Source organism: Alligator sinensis, unplaced genomic scaffold (assembly GCF_000455745.1).
Source record: "Alligator sinensis unplaced genomic scaffold, ASM45574v1 scaffold5_1, whole genome shotgun sequence".
In the NCBI taxonomy this organism is placed as follows: Eukaryota; Metazoa; Chordata; order Crocodylia; family Alligatoridae; genus Alligator; species Alligator sinensis.
In genome coordinates, this window is record NW_005842213.1 from 1,530,007 (window position 1) to 1,551,864 (window position 21,858).

A 21,858-nucleotide genomic window follows, 5' to 3' on the forward strand; every position below is an offset into this window, starting at 1 on the left:
ACAATGAACAAGAAATGACCCTTCATTAACACAGTTGCCAGCAGTCCTTCACCCACCCAATGAGTGCCAGCTACTTACGATTCATCCACTGTGCTGGTCAGTTTTTTAATTAAGACTTTTAGCCTCAACAGGTCTCAAGTGTCACCCTCTTAAGTGCCAGCCTTCCCACTCTGACGTCCCTTACTTTTTTTCTTCTGTACCTTCTTTAATCAGTTTCAGATGTCCCCAACCAAATGTAGGTTCCTTTAATAATCTTATTCCTTGCTTCAAGTATCCTTCTAGTCCTCTGTAAACATTTTTTGCTACATGACAGCCAGTGCTAACCTTTCCAAGTAGCAGAAGATGGGTCACAGCATCCAATCCAACAGACAGTTGAGTTTTGTAAAGTATTGAGATCTTGTAGTGTCACTCCATCCAGGAAGAGCACAGACCATTTGCAGATACTTCCTCAGTCTGACAAAGGGTATTTGTACCCAAAAGCTTGCTAAGAACTGTTCCAACTATTTGAGCTGGTCTAATAAAAGATATCAGATTTACCCAAATAACCCTGTCTATCTATGTCCTTAGACCAACTTGGCTACAACCTACACCTCTGAGATCTTGCAGTGTAATACTATCAGACCATAACTGAGGTACCATATATTTCCTTGTTCACTTCTCAATGCATGAAAAAGACAGGCTTAAAGAATCAGAGATGGTTGCAATCATGGGCAGCACTAATATAAATAATGGCAGTAGGGAGTGGAACTTTGTAGATCATTTTAGCATAAAAGGTGCAGCTCTCCAACAGGTAAAATCTCCATATGGTGCTTGATATGTGGTGCTAATGTTTCCCCATTTTCTTAGTCCAGGCCAGATGCTGACTTGCTGCATACTTGCAGCAACAATCAGGCTCTTTTGACTCAACAGGGAAAGACCAGGAGTACAGGAAAGTTTTAACTGTTTGGAAAAGGAAGTTTTGTCCATTGTACTAGCAAAGATAGTGCTAGCTGAACTCTGCTGATTCAAAAGGTTTGTTTCCTCTCCCTTCATTTTACATGCTCAGCAGTCAGAATTTCCTCAAACCAGGTGGATTTGGCTGTACAAGTGCACAACACTACCTACAGATACTTATCCATGTGTTTAAAAATCTACTAAAAAGAATTATTTTAATGCTAGTTAAGCAGAATTATGGACAACTCACACATCACTTGTGAAATATGCAATGAATCAGTTCACAATTAACTCAAGAAAGTGGATGTGTATTCCCCTAAACCTCTGTTAACTACAGCCTGGTATTATCAGACCGGAGCGCACAGTCATCTCAGACCAAGAAAGAAACAGACTTACCTTGAGATCACATCACCACTGGCTAATATCAGCACTCCTGGAATTATAATTTGCCTCATGTCTTTTCCCCCACTAGGAGCCTTTCCTAAGGCAGGGAAAACTACAGTACTCAATCTATTTGATGGCTTCTGACTTTCAGCATCTCCAAGGATGATCCCTCAACGTTATTTTTCATTGGTCTGTAATTTTTCCCCCAATCTAGGATCTATGGTGTGGAATAATTTTACAAAGAACTCACTCGACTACTTTTTCTCAAAAATGTCATGGGTTTTCACACATCCTTCGTCTGTCAGATGAACTACCCTAAAGGGCTGTCATGTGCTGTTTGTTACTCTGGTTAGCATGCATTTGCTGTATACACACTTGCAGGTCTGCCAAGTAAAAAGCTTTCAGATACGATATCTTCAGCTCTCTACCCTTTCTATAATTTTGGGGAAAAGTTAAGCAAAAGATGACTTTTCTTCACACATTCTCTGTGTTTGTGTTGGTCTAGGAGTGGAGTCCACCTTGGAAATCAAATTTAATGATTTCAGAAAGTTAGGCGAGCATATTAGAGACATTATAGTTATAATCAATGGTTTGAAAGAGAGGAAGCAGATCTTACTTCTCCATACCATAGGAAAGTAATGGATTTTCATCATTCATTCATCATCAACTTCCACCTTTTAAGTCTCATATAACCATCTTGCTTCAGACATCAACAATTCTATTATACCAATAAAAAGTATGGATTAATGGCAAGACTGTTTCTTCTAGGGGTGCACTGATAGAAATTTTGGGGGCTGATACCAATAGCCAATATTTAAGGAGGCATATCGGCCAATACCGATCCAATATCTGATACAGCTGCCTCCAGGTAGTAAGTCCAATGCAGTGGAAGGGAACAGGGGAAGGAAGGGCTATGGGAGGGGGCAGATCAACACCCCCGTGGTGAGGGAGGGGGCAGGGGCAGGTGCTGCCCAGGGGAAGGCGGGGGGGGGCGCGCATTAGGAAAGGTTGCAGGATGGAGCCACGGCTCATGTGGTGGAGGCAGCTCCTGCCACTGCTTGCAGCCCAGGGGGGAGGGGTGGGGGTGGCATTTGCCCCTGGATCGGTGTGGGGCAGGGCTTCCGTCACCGGGGGCTGGGCTCGGAGTGGGCTCCGGCGGTGCTGGGAGGAGGCTGCATGCACCCCATATTTTGCCGCAGCTCTGCTCCCAGTCCCACGCCACAGCATGGGCATTTATCGGCCGAATTAATCTGCCCCATAGGGCCGATATTTGATATAGACAATTTTCTTCATATCAGTACCGATCGAATATCGAACCAATGCATCGTTGCACCTGTAGTTTCCTCCTTGCCTCACCCTAAGAAGTCAATGCATTAACTGGTTTCAAAGGTTCTCGCAATTAATTTACTGTGATTAAGTAAGTTCATCTTGATTAGGTAAGCTTCATTCCCAGTTTTCATCTATTAAGAGACTGAGGCTCAAAACTGTCCTATATAAGAAAAGCCACACCAATAGCTCTGTGGCCTACCTGCATGGAAATAAGAAATTGTGGCACAGAATGTGATTTCCACAGAAATATCAATGGGCTCGCACCAATTTCTGGGGGAGTTCAACATACTGGAGGGGGAGGAGGGAACCTAAATGCCATCAGATCACAAAGGAATCAGAACTTGTAGAAGAGGTGATATCTTATTAGCCCAACTAAGTTTTTGCAAAAGAAATACTTTTTTTCCCCCCACAAACAAACAGGATTGCACCGCAATGGTCCATCTAGCCCAGTATCCTGTTTGTCAGTGGCCGAAGTGGATGATATATAGAGATTATTAATTAAGCAGAAACTCAAGGCAATTGGTCAAACGAATGGCAAGCTGTCTGAAGTTGGCTGTACATTGTAGGATGAAATCGCACATAAACAGAATCAGCAATTTTCTTAGCTAGAGGTGCCTCATGCTGGCTTGCTTTCCAAATAAGTGTTTGTAGTCTCCAACAATCAGAGGACTCTCACCATCCACATCCACACCCACACCCCTCAGCTGAAAGGAGCAAACAAGCATTTCCAAACACAGAAGAAATCAAAAGGGCCTTGTAAAAAAAGGGGGCTCAGCTGTTTGAATCACAACAGGGTCAGTTGACACAATAGGCTGAACAGGGAGAGTTTTTCAAGAGGGTTAAACAAATGCTTAGCCACCACTGAGGTGCTAATTGACTGCAAACACTGTTTCCAAGCCTTCCTCCCACCTGTACCACCTCACTACCTTCTTTTCACCTCTTGTAGGGACTGTAATAGATCCCAACCAGCATTCATTCAGCACCTCAGTTAGATCAGGGTCTCAGAGAAGATGAAACTTTATCTGATGAAGTCTCAATATGACCCAACTGCCTGCGCCAACCGAACTCAGTGGAAGTTTGGAGCTCATGCATAAATACAGATATTGAGAAACTGTAGAAGAGGATGCAAGCTCCTGCATGCTCATACAATCTCACCTCACCTGGAAAGGTCCCTCTCTCTGGCAAATTATTTCCCAGAAATGAATAAAATGTGACCAGTGTAGCTAACACTAGCAAAAGCCATAATGCAGATGCTGTTTCACCAGTAGACATGAGCTTTTCTCTGTACAGCTTATTTCTTTTGAGGCGGGGCTATAAGAAGTTATACTTGCAGAAGTGCAGTTTGGTCAATGAACGATGCCACACTACAAGTACCTTGCTGTTATGATACAAGCCAGGGGTGCTCAACCTGCAGCCTGAGAGCCAAATGCAACTCGCAGAGCCACCCCATCCAGTCCACAGGGCTGGGTATGGAAATATGGCAGCAGGGGTGTGGTGGCCATTAATATGGCCACCCACTCCTGTGGCCAAATTTCCAAACCCAATGTGGCCAGTCAGAGCTGTGTCACGGCCCTTCCCCCATGTTTGGATAGCGACCAGGCCAGGACATGTCCCCTCCCTCCCAGGGGCAAGGCCAAGGGCTGGGCTACTCCCACTTCCTCCACATGGTGCCCATCGCACCCACCCCGGGAACCAGATCATGCCCACAGGAGGACTGGGCACCGATATAAGCTATACCAGCAAAGCCTACAAAAGATACGCCACAATGAAGGTGGCATAGTCCTCTAATTTGGGTAGTTATGCTGACAGCTTTAATAGATACAGCAATACAAAGGGTGTGGAAACCAATATTTAATGATTTAACAAGGCACAGGTGATTATCCACCTGTTAAAAGTTTAACCCACATCATATGCCCTCTAAGTGGGTTTGGATCATGCTTGGTTATACATCCTCCTATAAATAAACCATATGGAGGAAAAAAAACCATGGAGGAAGGTGGTGAGAGGTCAACGGTGCTAGAACTCTCATCCTGGCCTCCCTAGCATACCAAGAGTAATGCTGATTCGCTGTGATTCCAGGTGGAGAACGGATTCAGGAGAAGAGGTAATAAAAACACAGAACTTGCAAAGAGAATAATTACATACAAAAAGTTAATGACTGATGCATTTTTCACTTCCAATAAGTACAACATTCAGCAAATAAAAAAAACAAAAACACACCAGAGTTAGGATGACCTCCAAAGGGGACAATCTGCAAAAGGAAAATATGCAATGCAAAGAAATACTAGCAACACACTGAAAGCTAGCACTGCAACAACAAAGCTGACTTACAGCATTGCCAGGGAGATGCTGGCAGCTGAGATTCCTGCTCCATTCCTAGCAGAATGAAGGCAGACTTCCTACGTGTCCTTCGACCATCTCCAAGCTAACCTTCACGGCCTTCTAAAGGAAGTGCTTTCTGCAACTCATTTCTCCCCTATCTTATTTTTTGCAAGTATGCTAAGTCCACACCAGCTGAGTGACAGCCTAGGAGACCTGTATTTATAAACCTACATCTCTAGCTTTTCATGGGAATTTCCTGTTTTTGACTCATTATAACCTCAATAAGTCAGGGTGCAGCGAGTACAAGAAAAGCCTTGGCAGCAGAAGCAAACATTTATCTGGCATCACACTGGACAGGTCTAAATTGTAATCTTGGAGACATGCAGAGAAAATATTAATTTTCATGCTGTCCCCTTCCAGTGTCCTCCTTTACCTACTCTACAAGTGCGTATATTAGAAGCAAGAGCCTTTGCTTTCTCTCTCAGAGGACAGGCTCACAAAAAAATGTAAAGCCTTTACAAATGCCTTCCATGCTATGGGGGGAATCCAAAGTCTGAACAACTCCCTCACACAAGGTATTTGATAGAGCAGAAGTATTTATGAGCCCTACTTCATTAGACTTAAGAAACAAGGCAGACAGGTAACTGGCTTCAGGTTGACAACTCAAGCCAAGGTCATTAACATGCAAAAACATTGTAAGTTAGACTAGAAAAAGAGCAGAGAGCATAGAGAGCAGATGTTTATTTGGAAATGAGACTCAATGGATACCTGAAAAATAATAAAAATCTCATTACAGTGCTTCTCTGCTGTCTACACCGGACAGGCAATGGGAGTCCCTACATGACAAAGAACGAACACTGTTCTTGATATCAGCTATGGAAAGAAATGCAGGCCTATGGGGGAACATTTTAAACAGCCTGAACACTCCAACGCTGACCTGAGGGTGGTTGATCTCAGACAGCAAACTTTTAAAAACGGATTTGAATGGGAAAAGAAAGAACAAAAAAAAATCATCTGCAGACTGGATTGTGTTAAGCAGTGGTTCTCAACCTTTTTTGCATCAGGCAGAGCCATCCCTAGGGGTGTGTGGGGCCGAGGGCATATCAGCCTGTGTGGGGTCGGGGTGGGGCAGACATGACAGCAGAAGCAGCAGCAGCAAGTGACCAGAGCCAGCAGTGCTTGGCAGTGGCACATGGCAGCCACAGTACAGCCTGTGCAGCACTGACCACAGGGCCCCCCAAAGCAGAAGGGCCTGCCTGGGGCAGTCACCCTAATTTGTTTTTAAACTTGTAATCTTAAACTCTACAAAGGAGGCTGTGGAACAGAGCAAAGATTTTAGATTGAAAATCCCCTCTCCTTAATTGATCTTATTTCTGCCTCCTTGATGGAGGTGAGGGGAGCAAAGCAGCATTGGGCTGGCTGCAAATCACTGGGAACAGCCCCTACAGAAGCTGTGTGCTAGCCAGGGCTGGGCCAGTAGGCGCAGGCGGTAGCATGGCATGGGTGGGAGCGTATTGTGGGCAGCCCCAGGTGGGGCTCAGCCTTATGCAGAGCAGCCCTGGACAGCATTGCTGAGACAAGCTCTGCTGCACGCGCCCCCCACCTCTCCCTCCCCTCAAACCCAGCTGGTCCTGGGGCAAAATATGGCCTGTGGGCCAGATCCGGTCTACCAGGCACTCATCTGGCCTGCGGCACCAATCAATAAGTAGCACCCTGTCCAGCCCTTCTGTCCACAAGGGTGGGAGTGAGGCCCCCACATATACACATGCCCCCAACATACCCTACTGTGCCTCGCTCCCACCCAGATGGGCTGAAGGGCCTGGCCCAGTCACCAGGCAGTTTCTGGGCAGGGCTGTTGCAGCTGTTGGGGACCTGCTCAGATTCCACGGTGTCCTGCTTGCTCCGGGCAGCAGGTAGGGAAGAGGTAGGGGCCGAGCTGCAGCTGGGGGCAGTGTGGAGCCTGCATGGGCAGGCTGTGGGGACCCCCTACAATGCTCCTCCCATTGTGCGCAGCCCTTGCAGACCATGTCAGTAGTGGCAGCAGCAGGCAAGGTCACTTGTGCCTGGAGGCAAAAGGCTCCAGCCAGCACTGCACATAATGGTGAAGAGCACAGCCCCCACTGGGCCTTCTCTATCACCAGTGCTTCCCACTATGCACGTGCAGCCCCCACACTCATGCGGCACAGGAGGGAAGTCCCGTGCTGGAGCCAGCTGCCTTGCCTGCCCCATGACCTGCGTGGCAGGGGGCAGGGAAGATAGCTGGCTCCAGCATGTGGGACTATCCTCCCATGCCACGCGAATGCAGGAACTGTGTGCGCACCATGGGAAGGGCCAATGATAGAGAAGGCCCAGCAGGGGCTGTGACCCTCACTGCAGCATGCAGTGCTGGCCAGAACTGCGCACTGCCGGGCACCAGTGTCTGCACTGGGAACGAGTGCCCCGCCTACTGCTGCACCATGGAGGGAGTGTGCGGGGTTTCCCACACCCCTCCACGCCCCATAAATGCCACATACCCACACCCTGCCCCCACAACCCTCCCATGTATACACAACTCCCATCGAACCCTATGCCCCCACACGCAGCCACATTCCACCACACCCCACCCATTGTACACACACACAAAATATATAAGGCTAAGAATTTATTTTTGAGTTATTATGCAATCGTCTCTATATATACACACTATGCAAAAACAATTTTTTTTGTAATAAAATTAAAACACATTATAGATAGTGTTTGATTTTTAGTGTATGATTTGGGGGTTTTTTCCGATTCTAAGAGGGCAATCCCCCTGCCCAAAAGGACTATTTCCGGGTAGCAAGGGGAGGGACTTCCAGTGGCAAAGGTCAGGGGTTAGGGGGTGGGACTTCCAGTTGCAAGATGGCAACCAGGGAGTGGGGCAACTCTCAAGGGACAGGGCTACCCATGTGGCCCTCAAAAGCTCACCAAACCTCGTTAAGCAGCCCTCCACCTGAAATAATTGCCTGCCCCTGATCTAAGGGCACCTATACACATGCCCAACACGTTCTAATTAGAGCAGATTACCTGCATCTCCTGGAGCTTTCTAGTTAGAACACTCCAGCAGCAAAATACGGGGCAGTGTGCAGCAGACAAGCCCGAGTAACAGATATCCAGATTCCTTAAAGCTGTAAAAAGACTCAAGCTGAAGACAGTAGCATAGAAAGAGGAACACAATAAATTACAGAGTTTTAAGAGGGTTATGTTTTGGCAGCAGGCGTGCTTTAACATGAACACTATGGGCATTTTAATTAGAGAGGTTCCCAAGAGTGGCTCTATTTAAAACGTGCCCTTCTCCCCCGGAGCACGCATAGAGACACCTAGTGTGCCACTGGCCTATTTCACATTAAGGTAGCATTTGAAGTCAAGTGATTACTCTACCAGGCACAATGGCCTATCAAGATCAAAGTTGCCCCCCCCCACCAAAGTAATGATAGTGTCCTCAGATGTAGAGTGGGGTAAAGTATCTACACATAAATCTCATCCTACCTTTTCTTGCTCATGGCTTCTACACTGTATATTATAAATGGTTATCAGTGGAATAGACAATTATTCTTCCAGGACACAATGTAAACCTTAAGACTAGTTGTCACCAAACAATACTGTGTTTTGAATCTAAATAATGAACCTTTATTAGACCTTGCCCTAACTTAAGATAAGCCTTTTTTGCACCAGGCCACCGCCTGAAATAACGGGTAATAAGAATATTCTTATCTTTTATCCCCCCCCCCAACTAAATTCTAATCATACAACAAACTTAACTTCACGCTCTATAGATGCACTGTAAGCCAGAAACTTTCAATTACAGGTAAGTTGCGTTTTACCTTAGTTTTTACATTTTTTTCTTCGTGTCTAAGCAGCAAATTCCTATTATAGTTCTACGAATCTTTCTGAAGACTTCAGTATCTAAATATTTAGATCTCCTTTCCTATAAAATCAAAACTAGATTGGGTTTGTAAGATGATTCAAACATAAACATATGGCTTAAAAAGAATGAGCAACAGCTTGCCACTGGGCTTGTGCATGCCACAGCAGGGACAAAAGCAGCGTGGGTTTCCCCAAAACAGATCACTTCAAGCCCCATACACCCCATGCTGGTTAGGCCTGTGCGAGTCGGCAGCGATCTGATCTGGCTTCGGATCCGGCTGCTTTGCATGGCTACAATCTGATCCATAGCTCCGGACCAGGTTTCCACCTCGATCCGGGCAAAGTGGCTCCGAAGCTTCGGAGCCGCCTCGGAGATCCAGCCTTAGGGTATAATGGGGAATCAATTAAATAGCTATAACTTTGTTGTTTTTTATCCGATTTGGATGAAACTTGCAGGGATGGTAGCCTCTGCTGAGAGCATGAAACCTGCCAAGTTTCAAGAAGATCAGTGCAGGGGTTTGGGGGCAACTGTACCCCAAATTCTTGGAAGCAAAACTCATGTCACAGATGTGTGTTACAACCCAGGGGGGTCACAACTGCAGGGGTGGTAGCTCTTACTGAGGCCACAAAGCCTGCCAAGTTTCAAGAAGATTGGTGCAGGGCTTTGTAGGGAACAGCCCTTCAAGCTGCAGACAAGCAAAACTCGTGCCATAGGTGACACTGCGTGTGCTAAGGCGCAGCGGCGTGACAGCTGCAGGGATGGTGGCCCCTGCTGTGGCCATGACGCCTGTCAGGTGTTGAGATCAGTGCAGGGGGGTTCTGGGACCCTAGCTGCTGACAGGAAAACTCGTGCCAAGACTGTGTCCGTCTTGAGGCAGTTGATGGTCTGTATTGATTCTTTCCTCTCCTTAGCCTGGTTTTGTAGGTGCTAATTGATGCTCGTTAAGTTGTTATGTAGTAGCTAGGTCCTGTGTATTGAGCTGGTCCCTGAGTGAATCATGACTGATTGGTAACTGGTAACACAGCAGCTTAGCAGCCAGGCCTGCAGCAGTGTCTCCCCTCCCCACCCCAAGACAGACACAGTCAGTCCCACAAGCACCCACGGCACCAGTTTTGCTTGTCCGCAGCTTGAGGGGCAGCTCTCCCAAACCCCTGCACCGACCTTCTTGAAACTTGCCAGGCTTTGTGGCCTCAGTAAGAGCTACCACCCCTGCAGTTGTGACCCCCCTGTGTTGTAACACACATCTGTGACATGAGTTTTGCTTTCAAGAATTTGGGGTGCCGTTCCCCCCAAACCCCTGCACTGACTTCCCTGAAACTTGGCAGGCTTCATCCTCTCTGCAGAGTCTACCACCCCTGAAAGTTTCGTCCAGATTGGACAAAAACAACGAAGTTATATATATTTTATTGTTTCCCCATTATACCCTATGGCTAGATCTCCGAGGCAGCTCCGAAGCTCTTCGGGAGCTCCGAACCGCTTTGGGGAGCCGAATGAGGCCAGCGCTTCGACCCGGATGTGCTGCTTCAGACCCTGAAGCTTCTCCGGATCCAAAGCTCTGTCCAAAGCCTCGCAGAGCCCTAATGCTGGTCTTGGGCAGAGACTGCCAAACATAAAAATGAATTTGGGAGTTTCATTCTAGTCTTCAGCTGTACTTGACTCCCAAGCCTCCAGAGGTGAAGGGCCAACACAGCTCTACAGAGGACCTATGGGCACAATAGATTTAGTCATTGTCCCTTACAAAAGAAAAAAAAACCCAAAACCTATTCAACACACTGGAGTAAAATGACACTAAAGTAGAAACAGTTTTAACTCTAGAAGTCAGTCATCAGCAGATACCACCAACTTGTATTTGGCTCATCTGAAGGGACAAAAGTAGTTTTCTGTTGGATGAGGTGCTCACTCACTAGAGGGAGAAAAACCTAACACCTTCCAAAAACATTGGCTGCTGCTCCCTTTTCTATCCATATCTCTATACAGCAAAATATGATTCCTTAAAACAAAGGGGACGCAAACAATTTAAGGAAAGATTAATTATTTACTACACATTCCTCTGTATCGAGTATCCTGTTTTGAGAGAACCTCTCACACAGCAACAGAGGAGGTAACTGAAGAGAAGTATTTTTTTTTACACCCATAAAACTGTACAGTGCTGCAAGGACAGTTTAAAATATTGAAAATTATACAAAACTCCATTTTGCAACCAATTTGTCATTAATTGTTTTCAACCAGTTTGTCACCAATTGGAATATGACAGTTGTCCCTTTAGAAAGGGCATCGTTACTGAAATCAGGTCCTCATTTTGTACCAAGTAAGGACTTTTTGCTAACAAAGTTATAAATGTCAAGGACCAAAATACTAAATGCCATCCTTCTCCCAAAGAAGCATGCACTTTCTGAAACTCAATACCTTTACTAAGCAATGGTTTATTCCACCCTCAGATAAAATGTAATTCGTTTCAATGCACTGCACAGGCAGCACTTCACATTCTGTTCTCCCCCTTCATGCCCTCCACTCCACCCTCATCCCTTTCCAGATGTACACTCTTCAAAAACAAAAAGCTGACCAAATGCTAAATGAAAGAAAATTAACAAAGTCAGAAGTTAACTAGGATACATACAGCATACTCCAGTGATCTGCCTTTTAGAGCAAAACACTTGCCCATCACCCAAAGTGCGTGTGTGCCATACTGGGATGGGGAAGGTTGAGGTTCCATGCAGGTTTAATGGTAAAGTCAAAGTAGTAAAAGATGCTGTCTCCTTCTTACCTGTTTAGGGTATATGACCCATTCCTCTTGAGCCTCATACTTCTGGACAGGAATCTTAGGAAAAAATCCAGAATGAGGAGCTTTGTCTGTTCTCTGTTTAGCCAAGAACGGAGGCACCTGTTTGTTGGTAGGGCTTTTTTGTTAATCAAGGGATCTCTTTCCTGTTTCTCTGAGTCATCAAGAGGGAACAAAAAGAAACAGCCAGCTGAACCAATTAACAGGAGGTGGAGAGGAAATCGCTCCAGCCAAACAAAAGCCTTGAGGTGTAAAATACTCCCACTCCTCTCTAACCTCCACCAAAATCCTGAACCTTTTTTTTTCAAAAGAGAAGCAGAAAACTGAAAAGTGGAACAGAGAGGAGGGAGATGAAACACCTGTTCAACACCCCATGCCACCCTCAAAGTAAGCCAAAAACCTTGTAGAAGAAGGTATTTGTAGGCTTCTTGTCTTCCAATTAGCCTGGAAACAGCTTCTGCTCTTCCCTCTTCCACTTGAGCCTGCCGTGACTATCATTCAAGTATTCATCACAACCCCAGAAATACAAGGCAACTCCACAAGCCCAAGTAACAGATATCCAGATTCCTTAAAGTTGTAAAAAGACTCAAGCTGAAGACAGTTGCATAGAAAGAGGAACACAATAAATTACAGAGCTTTAAGAGGGTTATGTTTTGTACAAGGCTAGTTTGAAACAGGCAGCTCTAAAGTCGCACTTGCACACTGCAGAGAAAAATATCCTCCAGCAGCCTAGGGCTGGGCAAGCTGCCCTGCATAAATCACAGGATCACACTATCTCCGATTAGGCGGCTTTACTTCCTTTCCTGTTCAACCCGCCATTTCTAATAGCAGGGAGCTAGACACGTGCATCTATTATATAAACTGAATTTTTCACCAGATGATTGTTGATTTTTGCTAAATGTGAATAGATCAAAAGGTTACAACAAAGTAAACTTAGATGCATAAACCTTTTCTCAGAAATCCTGATAACATGGAAGAGATGCTTATTAAATCACAGACAAAAATAAAGTACTAGAACCAGAAACTGCTCACCTCTGTAAGAGCATGGAATATTTATTTTTTGGTGCCAGACCTGGAATAATTTTGACACTTGAATTTTCCAAGTTCTCTCTCTGCCAACAAGGCCCAGGAAAAGCCATTCACAAGTACCTGGTAATTAGAATTTACCAGGTCCTCAGCTAATTCAGACATCACAATTAAATTTTACCAGTTCCTGCCCTTTTGTTCCCCTTTTGAAAGGGCTCCAAGAATTTCTGTGTCCACACCCTCAAAGTTCAAGAGAGGTAGTTAGCCTTGTTAGTCTGAAGTCAGACAGAAGGCTACCTAGAGTTGCACTTTATAAATTAACTGAATCAGAAGTGCACAAGCATTCATAAGCACCAGCTTCCTCAGATGATATGGAATACACATCAGATACAGGTTTCCCTTGCTTTATGCTATACATGTGCTCCTGGAAAACGGCGCATAACTCGAATTCACATAAAGGGAACCCACTTTACAATGTAACAAAAAGGGATACGGTCCAAGACCTCGACTGTACTGACCCCGAGGCCCATTTCTACCACTTTCAGAAGACAATTTTGGTACTCTCCAACAGCAAACAGTACACACAAACACAGGGCACTACCATAATGGGGATGGCAACTACAGAAACACATCTCGCAGACAATGAGCAAGCAGCACAGATCCAGACAGGAGATTATATTTTGGTGCATTTCACTCCCACAATGCACTGCACAAAGCAGCTGACTGTGGGCTTCCACCACACTGATCACATAGGAGTGAATTTACCTTGCATATAATGAATTTTTGGTATAAAAATGGTCATCGCATAAGGGCAAATTTGCACATACAGAACCCGCATAAAGTGAGGGAAACCTGTACATGTTCTTTCATAGCATCTGACAAAGTGAGCTGTTGCTCACGAAAGCTTAAGCATCACAGATTCGGTTAGTCTGTAAAATGCAATTTTACCTGGCCTATTAGTTTAATGACCATCTCCCTTCCCATAAGCAAAACAAGCTAACAGAGTAAAGCTGTTTTGCCAGTATAAATGCAGCCTTACTACCAACTTCTGCTGCCACAGCTAAGTCACTCAGGATCTCACCTATTCACAAACCTGACCAAGTAAAAGCTTGCAGCATAAATCACAGATTCCTGCCCAGGAGAGCATTCCATCTTTTTACTCTTCTGTGAAATGTGAAACACCATAATCAGAAGGAAAGAAGACTACATCCTGCGTACCACCAAACAACTTCAAGGCAAACAGACTATTCCAATTTTTCTCTGGGCCTAATCTCCATAAAATGAACTGTTCCAGACAGAAGATTTTGAACACCTTCAACTCTCCTGTGAAATATGAACTCTCTCTTCTATCTAGGAGAACTTTTACAATTTTTTTCTCCTATGCCTGAAGAAGGGTGTTTGTGCCTGCAAGCTTGCACGTAAAGAATTTATTTTTTTTTGCAAACATCTAGTTGGTCTAATAAAAGATATCACTTCTACCACAGTTCTTATTCCTTTTGTCTTTAGACCAATATGGCTACAACCTGGATACCTGCAGCAGAACATCACCTTAATGGAAAAGGCAAGATTGCAGAATCAAGCAGAAGAGTCCCTCTAACAGTGTCTGTCATTTTGCTTCCTTTCTGGTAAGCCAATGAAATTCCTCTTGCAAAAATTAAACCTGAAGTATTAACGTATTTTGCACAAGTGCAGGTGAGAGAGATGTGGTATATATGTACTTTAACTGCTCTACTTGACAGAGATCGTTTTTCCTTTCTCTGGTTGCTTCCACTGATTCAGAGTTTCAAGTGTTCTGCTGTGCTACAAATTGAGAGGGAAGGATTTCTTAGGGTGATATTTTTATTGGACCGACTGCATAATTGGGACAGAGTCAGATAAGCTTTCAAATGCAAGGTATTTGATCAAATAAATCCTTGCCTCTCGCATAATTCCTGTACCATGATAGCTACAACATCACTGTAAACAGTACTGTAAATCCAAATTGTCCTGACACCCGCTTTAATTAATCAATTGTTTTAAATGCAGTTAATAGTTGCACTTGGTTTTTTTGTTTTTATAAGCGATTGGACTGAGCAGTAGGTCAAGAGAGGTGATTATGCCCCTCTATTCAGTGCTGGGGTGGCCACATCTGGAGTACCGTGTTCAGTTTTGGGCCTCCCAGTACAGAAAGGATGTGGACAAGTTGGAGAGTCCAGGGGAGGGCAACAAAAATGGTGAGGGGGTTGAAGAACATGACTTATGAGGAAAAGCTAAAGGAACTGGGTTTATTTAAGTCTAGAGAAGAGAAGACAGAGGGGACTTAATAGCAGCCTTCAACTACCTAAAGGGGAGGGTTCGAAAGAGGATGGAGCTAGACCAGGGGTGGGCAATTATTTTGGGTGGAGGACGGCTTACTCAGTTTTGGCAAGCCATCAAGGGCCATATGGGCAGCCCCACCCCTTGACAGGTGCCCCACCCTCTGGTTGCCATCTTGCAACTGGAAGTCTCACCCCCATCCCCTGACCTTTGCCACCAGAAGCCCCTCCTCTTGCCTCCCCAGAAGTACTCCTTTCAGCAAAGGGTTTGCCATCTCAGAACCAGAAATACATCAAATTATATTGTAAAAATTAAACGTCTTACAACATTCATCAATTTCATTTCAAAAAATAATTTTGTCCCAATTTACATACATTTGTGTACCATACATAGAGGTGATTGTATAATGGCTTAAAATGAAGTCTTACTCTTCTATATTGTGGGAGGGGTTTTGTGGGCAGCTGCAAGTGTGGGGGGGAGGGTAGCTTGGGAGAGATTTCCCACAACCTGCCCCTGCTCCCACCTCCCCCCGCATGGCAGGCAGAGCCCTCGCAGTGCTCCTGCAAACCTGGGCTCTGCACTCCTATCGTTCCTATCCCCAAGGCACTGGTGTGGGCCCCATGCTGCTGCTTGCTGCCACTTGCTCCCCATTTGTCACTACTGCCCTTCTGCTGTCCCAGCTGCTCCTGCCATCCCAGTGCTGCAGCTGGAAATCACGTGGTGCCAACGAGCGGGTGGAGCAGGGAAATGGCTGCAACAAGCGGGGAGGGGAAAGGGCAGCTAGCAGGAGCAGGTGGGAGCACAGCAACAGCCAAGTGGGAGCATGGGACCCAGGCCAGCGCGAACGGGGCCCAGAGTGGGGTGGCAGAAGCATGGGGCAAAGGCTGCCAGGGGCACTAAGGAGCCGAGCTCTCTCCCTCCTCTCCCTGCTTGAGCAGTGCTGCCTGGCTCCATTGTGCCCCAGGCAGCCCCCACCACACGCTCCTGCTGCTCTGCTCTGGGCCTGCCGACATAGGCCCCGTGGTCCTGCCCACCCATGGTCCTCCTCTGCCTCCCCCCACTTTCTTATCTGTATTTCCCTTGATGCGGGGAGGCAGGAGCAGTCCCAGGCCAGAAGCCTCCAGAGGCCCCTGTTAGGCAGAGTCTTCCAGCTGGGCCTAAAGGGGCCCGGACTGAACCTACCTCTCCAGCAAACTGACCCTGCCAGACACTCCCCCTGGGTCCTACTGCCCCTGGCTCCTCATCTTTGACAGGCACCAGGGGCAGGTACAGTACTAATTTTCTAAATTTTTTAGGGGCCCCATGGACTGGATAGAATGGCCTGGCAGGCTGGATCCAGCCCACAGGCTGTATTTTGCCCACCACTGAAGTGGTGGCAGATGACAGAAGAAGGAGCAATGGTCAAGTTGCAGCAAGGGAAGTTTAGGTTAGATATTAGGAAAAATTCTCTCACTAGGAGGGTAGTGAAACACTGGAACAGGTTACCCTCTAGAGAGGTGGTAGAAGCTCTATCCTTGGAGGTTTCCAAAACCCAGCTAAACAAAGCTTTGGCTAGGATGATTTAGTTGGGGGTGGTCCTGCTTTGAGTAGGAGGTTGGATGAGTGATCCCCTGAGGTCCCTTCCAACCCTAACTTTCTATGATTTGTATTCTTAATAGAAAAGAGAGTTCACATACACTACTGTACTAGCACTAGAGAAAAGGAATAGGGTAACCTTTTATGATAAATCCTTAAGTACTTTAATCAGTACCTTTGGCATTTTAACCCAGCAGACATTTGATATTTAGTTCCAACTGCACATGGAGAAGCACTTAGGGCTAGTGCTCAGGATTACAGATTCATTATATCTGACAGTTGAAAATTTCCAAACAGTTAGCCAGGTACTAGAACTACTTAGAGGAAAAGTTACAAGCAAAACCAATACTATGAGGTTCAGATTTTGACTTCCATACCCTCCAGCTCTAAATTATACAAGAAGATCCAGATGTGGGACCTGGATGTAATATCAGGTAAGTGATGATAAACAAGAATAAATTAACAAAAGGAAGCCAGAATTAAATCTAGAATATGACCTGTATGTAACCAATTTGTTGCAATTGTGGGTTGGAACAAAAGCAAGAACTGGGCCACACTAGACAAACCAGCACAGGAAGTGAATCACATCTTTAACTTGGGTACCTTCCACAAGTGAAAAGAGATGTGGATCCCTGACCAGCACAGTTCTGTCAGAAGTGAGCCCTAGTAATGACATAGTTATATTAATAAAACAGGGCTTTTACTAGAACAGCTTGTTCCAATTGGAGAGAGAGGGGCTAGATGATGATTTTACTTCAACGTTACAAACCCCAGCATTGTGGATATTAAGCTATATCCACACCAAGAAATTTGGCCAACATCATGTACCCTGACCCTATATTAGAAAGGTCCCTCTATAGACTTAGGGTACATTAACATTTAACAAATGAGCCCACCCCACCCCCACATCTCTTTCTAAAATAATCTTGGATGACAAGACATGCTGGAGTGTTAAGAAACTGTAATTGCCTTTCCACTTGTTTTCTGAAAACAAAATTTCTGAAGACTTAAGCAATGCCTGCTGGGCTCTAAGCAATGGGAAGATCATCTCATACAGGTGTGGACAAAAACATGTATGAAGTGGGGGCTGATATAGCATTTGTGAATACCAATGCAGAAGTCACAAATTTAAAAGCAAAGAACTCTGACCTTTTATTATATTTATAGAAGATCTCCAGATAGCTTATTTTTAAGGTTGAAAAAGTACAGATTAGATCATTACTCTCTCTCAGAATCTTAATCTCCTTGTGACCTGAGATTTAGTGATTGCATACTGTTTTTTCTCTTCACCTTTCCCAAAACCTGTCTCAGGCTAAAAACAGACCTTGGGTTTAATCAAGTGCTGATGACCTACATTAAAATAGGTGCTGGACAGTCATGTACACATGCAGACTGAATGGCAATTATCTCAAATTAAACTTGTAGGGGGTGGGCAAAGTGTTAATTTGGATATTTCACAGGTACTTAAAGTAGGACTATAGGCTTGGCCTCTGTAGGATCCCAGGATAAAAAGCTTTGTCCAGGGGCAGCAGGATCCATGTCTAGGTTTTCCAACTCTGACTGAAGCTACTCCAGGAGATTTTTTTTCCCCCATCATGACAATGTCATTAACTGTACTGTTCAACCTGTTCACAACACCAGTCTCCCGGATTGCTTTCAATAGTCACCAAGAGATTGATGCTGATTCCGGTAGACTCCTGGGCAATCCAGGAGGGTTGGCAGGCCTATCCACATCTGCTTCTAGCCTCATGGAAAAATCACACACTTTCATCTTCTGATACTATGATGGGTTTTGTTCATAGTGTTTATGGGGAAGGGGACGATGGGTGAATTCTATGGAATATCCTTCCCTGAAAAATCTCAAACACCCATTTTCTATGGCTTAAAACAGACTTCAGATTTCTGTAGGGATCAGGCCTTTTATTCCAGGATCCTACAGGCATGCAAATCCATTGTCCCACTTTAAATACCTGTGAAACAGGAGACAACACCTTCCCCTCCTCCCCCCCCAACACACACACACACACACACACACGTGTAAATGGCCATCTCCTCCCCCACCCCTTTGGTGTGACAATCAGCCCATTTTTATGTATGTGAGAACATAGAGAAGCAGCTGTTTCTAAGAGAAGACCCCTCAGAATAAAGTAGTTTGAAGGTTCTGTCACTAAAAGCTTTTTTGAATTCCATGTCTTGTGCCAAATCAGTTCTGAATTCTATAGACTGAGCAAAGCTCAGTCATTCAAATCTGTGTGGCGCTGCCACTGGCAAGCATCCCACCTCCCAGATTTCATTTCAGAGCTTCAGATATTCTCAAATCCATGGCAGGCATCCTACATGCAAGCCCCAGTTCTGGAGGCCTTGGAATTCAGATGCCCCCTAGTCTCATTTGCCCCTAGGCCGAAGGAGTAAACGAGAGGGAAAGCCCAACTTTCTTTTTTCCTTCTTGGGAAAGCCCAACAATGAATTGTCTATGGTCCCCAAAGGGCCAACCAACAAAATAAAGTGTAAAAGCATCCGTAGTTAGCTTCCTGTTTCTTTCACTGGAACTGTAAGTGCCAGAACATGCCTTTGGAGGTTTGCAATGCACCAGTCAGGTAAAAGAGCTGCTACAGCAATTTACTATGAAGCAGATTTTATATATTTGTGTGTGCATGCAAACAATGGTTGCTCAGTGGAACACACGCCACCACAAAAACTACAGTCAACATGAAAGGCTGACGCTACTATACCAAAGTGTAGGCTGAGCAATGATCTTACTTATTCTGCTGATTTAAATAGACTATTCAGAACAACCGTGTAGGAGTATGTGCATTACTAGTTAAGCCCTAGATACCATAAAGACCTTTTAGTCCTAAAATACAAGTAGGTCTTGAAAGGAAACTGCCATTCAACCTTAAGTACTCTCTCAAGCCAGCTGAGGAAAATGTTGAGGAAAATTTAAGAGATGAACCCCGGATTTCATTTTTGCTGTTATTTTGACATTTCATTTCTAAAAAAAAGTTGACAAGGTAGACCTTTGACCTGTGCATGATTCTTAGTTGAAAGTCTGGGGTATCTTGCTTGAGAAGTTTCTCTTTATCATTCGAAAATCTAGAGGAGACATATAGGAGATTTTTAAAATATGCTTGCCCTTTGAGAGCCCATCATGAGTGATAACTGTTCTTCAGAGAAAGGACAAGGGAAAGTATTACCAGAGAAAACAAGGAAAAGGCAATCTATAGGGCAGTTCTGAGCTCTTGTAAAATTGCTGGCAAGTGATTTGAATCATCCCCCAAACCCCGCTCTCTCCTACTAAATCCAGGCTGAGTGGAGATTAAAATATACAAAACATGGAGTAGAGCCAGAGCTACTGGCAACAAACAAGTCACTAGTATCAGAAAGCTTGCAGGAGCAGACATGTTTTCTGGCAGCTTATAGCCACATAGTTAAAGCTGTGGGAAAGAAAAATGCTTGAAGGCAGTTGTGCTCACACTTTTAGCCCCACGGGCCAGATAATGGCACGCAGCCAGTCTGCAGGCCAGTTTGGGCCCCATGCCACTGCCATGTGCTGGGATCGGGCCCTAGGGCCCTGCATCACTTCTGCCCAGCCAAACCACAATCCCAGCTAGGCAGTGACAGTGTGGGGCCCAATCCTGGTGCGTGGGGGCCAGGCAGGGATAGCAGAGGGGTCCACATCGACCCTGCTCAGCTGGGATCAGGTTCCTCACTGCCCCTCTCCAGCAGGGATCAGGCTCCAGGAGCCCATACCACTCCTGCATGCTGGAATCAGGCCCCACGCTGCCCTGCATGTCCGACCTAGCATGCAGGGGCACAGCCCGCAAGACTCCTCACAGATCTGTGGGCATGACATGGCTCTGGGGCCAGATCTGGCCTGCAAGCCAGGGTTTAAGCACCATTGCTTTATGAGCTTCTCAACCACCATCTCAGCGTGGACGTCTTGAACAGGGCGATTGGAAGCAGGGACTTTTTCCTCTGGCTTACTAGAACGGAGTCTGCAATATGCGACTTCCCCGAAGATTCAGTGAACAGACCATGCAGGGATTTTTCAACTTCCTCAACATGCACACCTTGTTCATATGACACAAGTAGTTTCACCAGCATGTTCGCAGCAATCTCAGCATTGATGCTAGGGTTACAATATTTCCAGGAGCAAAAAAGAGGATACTTGTAGGAGGGAGGAAGGAATGGGGAGTATGTGTGTGTGGGGCTATATGCTTGAGCGGGGGGAAGCAGTGATACGCCTGTGCCCTGCCTCTGCCCCTCACTCCTAAGCCCCTGCCCCCCCAGCGCTGCTGCTGCCCCTCACTCCTGACTTGCAGCCCCCTGCTCCCCACCAGGCCTGCTGCCCACACAGCTCCCACACACACTATTACCTGGAAGCAGCTTGCTGGGGCATGTGATCCCTGACAACCAATCACCTTGCCTGCTGCTCCCAGCCCTAAGCACCCAAGCTGCTCATGCCCAGGAAAAGCAGAGGCAAAGCAAAAACCTGGACATTCGCTCACATTAAAAAACCCGCCCAGACACAAGGACAGGGGGTCAAAAAAGAGGAGGACATGGCCTGGAAAACCTGGACATATGGTAACCCTAGTTGACCTTGCCCATATGCTGGCTGAAAACTGAGTTCCTATGGCCTTGCTGTCTACCATTGGTGAGGCAGAAGGAGATGCAGAGTACTCTCCTCTCAGCTCCCATGAGAAACCCCCCTTGTTCTTTTCAATTCAGTAGTTTTGAGAATGGGGTGGCAAGGGAACCCACACTCTTGAAGAAACTGAAACAGTTTAAAATCTGGGGACTCATCTGTTTTAAAACAAGATTTGGAGTCTGTTATATGTCCTCTTTTGAGGCAGAGAACTCTGGGGAGTCTTCCTGAGGGTGGTCACAAAGCCAGGATAAGAGTTCAGATCTGGTAAGCTCCAGCAGGTTGTGAAGATGGGAAAGACCAATATACTAGGTACTGAGAATTGCCTAAGAAATACAGCCAGGCAAAAGTAATCAAATAGGTTATGGTATTTTGGATACATAATAAATATGCCTAGGCATTGTGCCAGCAGTCTGACATCCATGGTTTGGGGGGACTTGGACCAGTAGTTACCAGAAACCATCTGATACCAATTTAAGACCATGTCATTCTGTCAATTGGAGAGTTCAGAAACTTTTACCAAATGTGGATGCTTCCCTGCTGTCCTTTAACTCTGTTGTAGATGCACATCTAAATGAAACTATGATCAATGTGTTTTCACTAGTGATCTAACTACTTATATAGAAGGTTTTAGCATGCCATTGCAGTGACCAGCTGCTGGCACTTCCAAACTCAACTCCTGCT

General features: G+C 45.6%; 1 protein-coding gene across 5 annotated transcripts in view; it reads right to left on the reverse strand.

Annotated features, from left to right (window-relative positions):
- The window catches only part of MOB2 (MOB kinase activator 2), a 252,972-nt gene that overhangs the window by 87,510 nt on the left and 143,604 nt on the right, over positions 1 to 21,858 (reverse strand). Inside the window, exon 2 of one of the 5 annotated variants that reach the window (XM_025207909.1) lies at positions 19,554 to 19,622. The exons of the other annotated variants lie outside the window; for them this stretch is intronic. Coding sequence (XP_025063694.1) covers positions 19,554 to 19,622 — 69 coding nt within the window. The remainder of the gene's footprint in view (positions 1 to 19,553; positions 19,623 to 21,858) is intronic. 5 annotated transcript variants of the gene reach the window in all.